The sequence below is a fragment of the Ascaphus truei genome, chromosome 4, assembly GCF_040206685.1.
Source record: "Ascaphus truei isolate aAscTru1 chromosome 4, aAscTru1.hap1, whole genome shotgun sequence".
Lineage (NCBI taxonomy): Eukaryota > Metazoa > Chordata > Amphibia > Anura > Ascaphidae > Ascaphus > Ascaphus truei.
The window spans coordinates 32,486,638-32,495,490 of NC_134486.1; the positions used below are offsets into that span (position 1 = coordinate 32,486,638).

General features: G+C 51.4%; 1 protein-coding gene across 1 annotated transcript in view; it reads right to left on the reverse strand.

Annotated features, from left to right (window-relative positions):
• The window catches only part of LOC142492674 (calpain-8-like), a 66,924-nt gene extending 58,821 nt beyond the window's left edge, over positions 1 to 8,103 (reverse strand). Inside the window, exon 1 of the mRNA XM_075595527.1 lies at positions 7,808 to 8,103. Within this exon, the coding sequence (XP_075451642.1) occupies positions 7,808 to 8,044 (237 nt within the window). The 5' untranslated portion in view covers positions 8,045 to 8,103. The remainder of the gene's footprint in view (positions 1 to 7,807) is intronic.
• Between the last annotated feature and the right edge of the window lie 750 nt (positions 8,104 to 8,853).

Below are 8,853 nucleotides of genomic sequence, written 5' to 3' on the forward strand. Positions count from 1 at the left end.
TGTCCTACATACGTCACTGAGGTCCGGCAGAACCGACATTTGTCCAGAGATAGTTTGAGGCCTTCTTGGGACAGTCTATTCAGTATCTTCAAGAGACGGACTTCGTGTTCTTCCATGGTTTTCCCGAAGACTACACTGGCGGCACACTTTATTAGAGTGCGGCCAGTTCCGCAAGCCGGGAGATTTCCCGGCTTGCTAGTGGACTCCCCTCGGCGTGCCGCGCGTCACCGATGCGCGGTCACGCGTCATCGGGTGCACGCGCGTCCAGGGCTTCCCGAGGGAGCCCTGGTGTCCCGCGATGTGGGGGACGGCGGCAGGGGGTTCCCGGGGGACCCGGCGGACCCGGAGAGGAGAGGGGGAAGCCCTGATCGGCGGGCCTCTCCTCCGAGGCTTCGGCGCGCGCCCGGGACATCCCGGCGCGCGCCAGGTTACTGTCGCGGCTGAGACCGGGCAAATGCTCGAATAAACTCGGCCGCGACAGTATGATGTCATCCAGGTACACCAGGCTTTCTCGGGGGTTGAGGTCCCCCAACGTCTTCTCCATTAACCGCTGGAAGGTGGCTGGTGCCCTGCATATGCCTTGGGGCATGCGGGTGAACTGATAAAACCCCAAAGGGCAGACGAAGGCTGTCTTTTCTTGATCCTCGGGGCTCATAGGGACTTGATAGTACCCAGACCGTAGGTCCAGTACGCTGAACCACTGGCTCCCGTGTAAGGTATCGAGGATCTCCTCTATGCGAGGGAGGTTATACTGATCCGGCACCGTCCGATTGTTCAGCGTCTGATACACACAGTCTTACGGTTCCATTTTTCTTTCTCACAACTACTATAGGAGAGGCGTAGGGACTTCGGGATTCTTTGACAATCCCGGCGGCTTCCATGTCATTGATAGCCGCCCTCACATCCTCCACATCCCTGGGAGCGAGTCGGCGGGAACGCTCTCTGAAGGGCTTCTCATCCGTCATGCAAATGGTGTGCTGGGCGTTGCGACTACACTCCACATCCATCTCGCCGGTAGAGAATACGGATCGTCTTTGTTCCAGTTCCACCAGTAACCGTTCCTTCCAGGCTCCAGGCAATTCGGACGAGCCAAAATTGAAGTCTAGGGCCATCCCTGTTTCTTCCACTCAGGTCGTGTTTACTTGCACAGCTTCATCCACTGAACTAACAGGATAGATCCTTCCTATCCGCTGCCCCACATCGATGGCCAGGGGGAAGGGCGATAGATTCTGTACCATCACATCAATCCGTCGAGGAATGGTGGCCTGCCAATGGCGGAATTTGGGTATGAGCCGATACCCTCGCCGTACATCCTCCCCTGGGGTACTCTCTAGCGAGAATTGCTGGTCTTCGGCTAGGCGCTCCGCATAAGCACACCAAGCGGGGATTCTTTGCGTTTCTCCTGGGAAAAGCCGTGTTAAACCCCTCCGTCCGCAGAACAACAGCCCGTAGTCATCCGAAGGAAAGGGGGGCGGGGCTGGGTCTGCTTGAACCAATTGCAGCTGTAAGCTGGACATGGGGAGCTCTTTAGTCTCATGTAGATAGGCCCGGATGACCGCTTGCACAATATCAGCATTGGTACCGAGTATAATAGGGTACTTGGGGGTATCTCGGGGTTCTGGACACACCAAAGCGTCCACCTTCATGGGGTGAGATTTTCCCGTGTTGAGCTGTTGTATTTCCAGATCCACGGTCACTAGCCGATAGATGGGGTAGTCGTCATTGCTTAGCCCGCGTACCTTGATGTGGTCAGCCGGTCGCAGCGGACGCTTTTGAAGATGACGATCATAGAACCCTCTGTATATGATGGTGACTTGGGATCCAGTGTCTAGTAGTGCAGAGGAGTAGATTCCACCCACTAGGACCCGGATCAACGCTACAGGTCCCACCCGACTACCATCTTCTCCTGGCTCTGCCCATCCGGAAGGGGTCCCGGCTTGGTCGGCATCCGTCGCATACACCCCGCAGACCATAGCCTGGGGAGGGAACTTCTTGGGGGAGGGACTCCGGTGTCGAGAAGTGCCCAGACGACAGTCGTAGGATAGATGCCCCCGCTTCCCACATTTTTAGCATGACATATATCGGGGGGTAGCCCGGCGATCAGGCGGAGGGGACGACCGTCCCACGAAATACGGTTTCTCTGAGCCAGGCTTGTCCGGCGGCTCCTCCTTCTTTTCAGCACTTCCTTTGGGTTTAGTGCTACCGCTAGTTTTCGGCTTCTGAGGGGAGTGTAGCATTAGATGCGTCTCGTGTTCTTTCACCTGTTGCAGGAGTTGGATGAACGAGGGGGGGGGCCCCCGGGTGAGGTGATCACGAATCATGCTGGCTATTGGGTGAGTAGGACTGGATCCGCGGAGGTACTGCTTACGGAGATATTCATTCATCTGTGAGGGTAGCACATATTTATAATGCAGCAACTGCCCGAGAGATATTTGCACGCGGTGTATATAGGCGGACAGCTCTTCCCCCTCTCTCTGATTTATGGCATAGTACTTGGCCCACAACGCCCCGTCATCCTCTTTCGCACTATAGGCTTCTGCCAGGAACTCTATCATCAAGCGGGAGGTTAGATCGGGGTACTGCTCGCGGTGTATACTGATCAGAGTGGCCGCTGGGGGCCGCAGGCACTCCATGAGTCTGTCTTTTTACCACATTGGTGCACGACCACTCTTCCATCACTCCCCGCGTGTTCTCTTTCCAAGTTTCTACCCCATCTTCCCCGGTAGGCACAGGGAGGGTCCCCGAGAAGGCTTTTAGCTTCCGGTAGTTCTGGGTGTGGGTGGCTAATGTAAGCGCTCCGACTAGCGGCGGCAAACTGGGGGGGCTAGATAACTGGTCTATCTTGTCATTGAGTTTCTGCAGCATATTACTACTCACTCCAGCCTCAGCAGAGGCGCTTGATCCTGGATCACTAGACACGGACCGGCAGCTACCGACGTCGCTCGCAGCATAGTGAGCAAAAGGGAGGATGGGGTCGTCCTCATCCAACGGACGTACGAGGGGATCCCGGAGGGGGTAGACAAAAGGACTACCACCGGGCGGTGCATTCGGCAGGGCCAGAGATTGAGGAACGGCAGGTTCGAGCGCTAACAGGTTGCGCTGACAGTCCACAAGCAAGGTATTCCATTTAGTCGTGATCTACAAGTACATCTACCAGGCGAGCTTTGGCAAAACCCGGGAGTTGTCGCAAGGCCGTCTGTAAAGTTTCTAAGGGTAAGGCCATGGGCACTCGGGCCAGCGCTACGGCGCGACGGGTAGGCTTGCGTACTTGGCGGGCCCAGTCTCGTATCTCGTGACGGGTAGGCAGAGCCATGGTGGTAACAATTTAGGTTCGAGGGGCACTCCAGGTCTAAGATCTCAGCAGCGCCTCCAAATGTAGCCCTGCTTCCTATCACTAGCAAGCCGCTACTCTGTGCTGTGTTACCTGTAGGCTCACAGGGCCTAAGTCTCTGCCACGGAGAGCCTGGGGTGCGTGCAATAGGTATTACGAGTGCAGCCCCTCCACCTGCGATAGCTCCCGCCAACGGGGGAGTGGGTCTTCACAGGACGTATATGCAAGAATTACACTCACACAGCCAAGTTCTATAACAACCTCCTTTACTTGCAAACAAAGCTCATAGTTAATTACATACCATAACATCCCAACATATATATGCTTTACATATCGCGCCACGGCGGACGCCAGCACTATCTTGCGCCACGGCGGACGCCCCACAAACATGCGCCACGGCGGACGCCAATAATACTTCCCACACCCTCCACCGGGTGATCCCACCCCGGGTCCGATTCTTAACGGATTAGTCCTCCCGCTCTTTATAAGCCACTATATGTGTGTATGTGTGACTGCGCAGCCACTGTGTCTCGAGTGAATGAATGGTACCGTTGAGCCCAGACCTCCCGCTCAAAAGTATAGTCCCGATCAAGGTCTAAAGATACTATGGGAACAGGAACCTCACTAAGGCAATCCCTAGCTCTGCTTGTCTCTACCGTGACTCAGGGCTAACTGGGCCTGGGGCTCATGGCCTGCGCCAGGGCGGTTCAACATCCCCTCACAGACTCTCCGTCTCCTCTCCTCTCAGCACCCTTCATCATCATCATCTATCTCCCCCAGCACCCATCATCATCCTCATATCTTCCCCAACACCCATCATCATCCTCATATCTCCCTCATATACCCCCCTGTATCTCCCATCTCCCTCATATCACCCCCCCCCCCACATCTCCCATCTCCCTCATATCACCTCCACCCCCTGCATCCCCCTCATATCACACCCACCCCTGCATCCCCCTCATAACACCCCCCCTGCATCTTCCATCTTCCTCATATCACCCCCACACACACATCTCCCATCTCCCTCATATCACCCCCACCCCCTGCATCCCCCTCATATCACATCCACCCCCTGCATCCCCCTCATATCACACCCCCTGCATCTTCCATCTTCCCCCCTCGTGCATCTCCTCCCCACTGTATCTCCCCCTCCCCCCCGCATCTCCCATCTCCCTCTCTCCCCCCCATACCTCAGGCGGTGGCGGAGGCATGCAGGATGTGGCTGCGAGCAGCAGGCGGCTAGGGCCAGAAGGTGAGGACTGCACACACGCACGCACGCACTCGGAAGTGCCGCACTGCTAGAGCGCGGCTGTGAGCGGGCATGGGGGGGGAAGCCGGGGGGAGGTGGGAGAGCAGGGGAGAGCCGGAGGGAGGGAGGGGGAGAGCCGGGGGAAGGAGAGCCAGGAAAGCTGCTGTGGGTGGCTAGGCGGAACCCCTGGGACAGCTACATGGAAGCCCAGGGTTCCCGGAACCCTGGCTGAGAATCACTGCACTTTGCACTAAATAGATTTGACAAGGAGAAAACAGGTGAGTTAAGCTGCATTAGAACTGCCTTGCTCGGAAATAAAAGCTGCTCACAATAACTGTGGCTCTAAATGGCTCAGTTTGTGTGGGACGGAGTCTCAGAACCTTTTAGAGTTCAACAAGGAACTCCACGTAGGGTAGCTTACTTTTATATGGAGATTTCTTTCTCTTGAGGTCCTGGCACACTTTTTTCCTACAATGATCAACAGTGTCAAAGGCAGCAGAGAGATCCAGGAGAATTGATAGGGAGAAATGACCCTTAGATTTAGCTGTGGGTAGGTCATTGGTCACTTTTGGTCAGTGCTGTCTCGGTGGAGTGGAAAGGACGGAAACCAGATTGAAAAGAGACAAGCAGGGAGTTGGGAGAAAGAAAGGGAGTCGGGTGGTTGGATACAAGTCACTCAAGTAGCTTGGAGGCAAAGGGGAGAAGAGAGATAGGGTGGTATTTGGAGGGGGAGGCTGAGTCACTTTAGGGCTTCTTTAGAATAGGCGTGAGGAGTGCATGTTTGAAAGAAGATAGGACTGTGCAAGAGGTGAGAGCGAGGTTAAAAAGGTGAGTTAAGGTGGGGCTGTGTGTGCCAGAGAGGGTGTGGGGGAGATGTGAGAGAATAGCATCAAGGTGGCCGGTTTTAGGGCGAGATGATGAAGAGCGCAGAGACCTCATCCTCTTACCTTTTAGAGTTCAACAAGGAACTCCACAAAATGTACTTTCCTTTTATATTGAAATTTATTTCTTTTGAGATCCTAACAATTTCTTTCTAATAACATATCTCATTATAAATAATACAGATGGAAAGTCTACTATACATTTTATATTGTTAATATTCATAAATGTAGATGTAACGGTCTTTCTGGACCCTCCTGACATACCCAATCTCAGATTGGCCCCTGTAGTCTAACCAGTCCCCATTACATGGATGTGTCTGGTGGTGCACCTGTTGGCTACAGGACTCCTGAGTCTCCCGCATGATGTTGGTGGGGATATCAGCAAGACAGGCAGCTGAGGTAGTGTGCTTGAGTCCTACCTACATCCAGTGCAGCGCCTCCACCTCATCATGATCTCTGCGTCCGCAGGGAGATGGTTCTGATGAGGACCTCCTTCTTGGTGCTTTCCTCTGCTGAGTAACTCCACACTCACACATGAGGGTTCTGGTGAAACTGGGCATCTTTATTGACATGATAGGCAGACTGCCCCTCGCAGCGATCAGCTTAGCCGCTCATTCTTGCAATGCCCATCCCTTCAGAAGGTCCTTCCTCCTAATGGTGTTGGGTCACCTCTCCCTTCAGGGAGATTACCACCTGTGCCAGATCCCTGGACACAGTGTAGACACTTTCTCTGTGCCTGCCAGCCTCACTGCTGCAGACCTTGAATAACCTTGAACTGCTACTATAGAACCACACTCTCCAACTTCTACTTCAGAACTCCTCTAACTTTAGACAGTGCTGTGTCTTATATAGACTTAGGAAATAGCCAAACCTCTTATGTCACTAACAGTGGACTCAGAGCATGTTACCACTCCCCTTGAGTACATATGACACCTCACCAGGGTGTGAGGGCAAACCTCCATGATTGATGCTGGCAATCCTGTATACTTACCAGGCTTACTGCCAGCATGAGAAAGAACTGTATACCATTTTTAAACATGGCTACATAGAGGTACAGTAGCACCAAGCAAGAATATGCAACTTATGATATACACATTTGTGAATAAAATCAGTGAGCATTTGCAAAGTGTTTGGCTTTTTATTTTTCTTTAGCAGTTCTCACTTTTTATTTTTAAGGATCGGATTAAGTCATGTTTTATGTGTTCGGGGACAATTCCCACATTGAAGTGCTACCCAAAATAATTGTGTTCATAAAAATAAGAATTAGCACGAGATAAAAGGTCCTTTCTTATTAAGTACATCTTTTGCCCCCAAATGACATTACTGTGTAGAGTGCAATTCAGCATCAGAATATTTACCCTTCAAACTCTGGTATTAATTGGAGCCTTTTTCTTGAAATACAAAGTACAGACCATTAACAAGTCACTTGGATTAGTAAATGTAGTGCTCTATTGGTAAAAGAATGTGGCTGGAACAGATTTGCACTAAACATACATTATTAAGGTAAAAGATCTACAGCGTCAAGCACTTTCCTGTGTTATCTTTTCTTTAAATTACCGGTATTTATTATTTATTTTTTTGTAAAGAAAACCATGTTATCAGTGTAACAAACACCACTCATACGGACAAGGATGTGAACTGGAAGGCTACGTTTAGAAAGATTGGGATGAAAAGGTGGGGAATGTCTAAAACACACGGTAGTTCCAATAATATGCATTGGGTGAGGCAATTATTTCCAGTAGAAAATCAATGATTCAGCTGAAAATCAGATGGGGAACATCCCTGATAAATAGGGAGAGTTGGTTAGTATAATGCCATATGATATCACATAACTATGTGTTTCTGGCTCATCTAAGACTGAAAGGTCAAGACCAACTGTGGGATTCCCTTTCTAATGTAACACGGTGAAGGTATTTGCAGCTCGAGGCAGTCAGCACATACAGTAATTTGTAAGAAGAGGTGCAGCATGACTGGTCTCGAAAACAAGTTGGACTTCTCTGTATTATATAGACAGAGTGCTACACCCGATTCCATTGCATATTGTCCCTGACCAGTATATACTGTAGTTCCCTTAAAGTGAAAGCACTTAGCAGTGGAACATCTTTTTCATCATGTCTAACGGTTAATATTTAATGTAACCAGGGTTATGTGTCCAGAAAATTACACTGTCAGAACAAATATCCCTGACGCACAGGAGGTACTGGAATTCTGCTTAACATTATAAAAAATGCCCATTTGCATGTTATTTTCTGGCCCAGTGATTTACCCAAGATCAGCACACACACAAAAAGAAAGTATTACAGACACCGAAACCCGTATGGAACAGTTCATATAAAGCAGCCTTACCGAGGGTCTCTTCCAGACCACCCCTTGTGTTTTGGGAGAGTTTGGTCCCAGGTCCTTGTATCCCAGGGCAGAAGGGCACGCGGGGAACTTTTCATCTGTAAATAGAGTCTTAGATGCCAAGCACTGTGCCCTCAGCTCCTCAAAATCCTGGTTGAGGTATTTCACAGCATTCTTGTTGGTGCCGAGTCCCTCAGCTACGGCTCTGTCTTTGGCTACTTTAGCAGCGACACCTGACATGATGTCCCTGCTCTGTGTGTGATGTGATGAGTTTAGGACGGCAGGAGTGAGAGGTATAAATAAGTAGCCAGGTGGGAGGAGAATACATATCTATGATGGAGGTGGGAGGGTTACAAGGACACATAGCGTACATGTTTGGTAGTGTGTATTGTACAGGTACTGCAGTAGAGCACAAAGTATTCATTCTGTTTGGTACAATCTGTATTTGTACCTATATGGTACTCAGACCCGCCAACAAGGGGGGGGGGGGGCGGTGTTGGCGTCCCGGGCCCCGTGAGTCAGGGGGCCCAGCCGGGCCAGTTAATTAATAAAATTTTAAAAAGCTGCACCCGGTGTCGTGTGTCTCTGATGGCAGCGCCGTAAATCAGCTGGGCTAAGCTTCCGGCGTGCGTGAGAGGGAGGCCCGGCGCGCAAGCAGCCAGCATGGGACAGACAGGTCCCTACAGCGGGGCAGAGCCGCCGCCATCCACCAGCCACTGGCCCCCCCAGCAGCACTGCAGCCCCCGCAACACCACTAACCCCCGCAGCCACCAGCCCCCCCCCCCCCACAACACCTCAAGCCCCCGCATCCACCGGGCCCCCCGCAACCACTGCCCCCCCCCGCAGCCACTGGCCCCTTTGTTACATTTTATATTTTAAACCCGTTACATTCCCATTAAAATGAAACAATGCAGAGATAACAGCAAATATTAAAATGAGGTAACATTTGGGAAACAGTGATCGTAACATGGTCTCATTTCACATAATTTTAGCCAAAAACATATTATATTGGGACCACCCAACATTCCTCATTTTAGAAAAGCAAAATC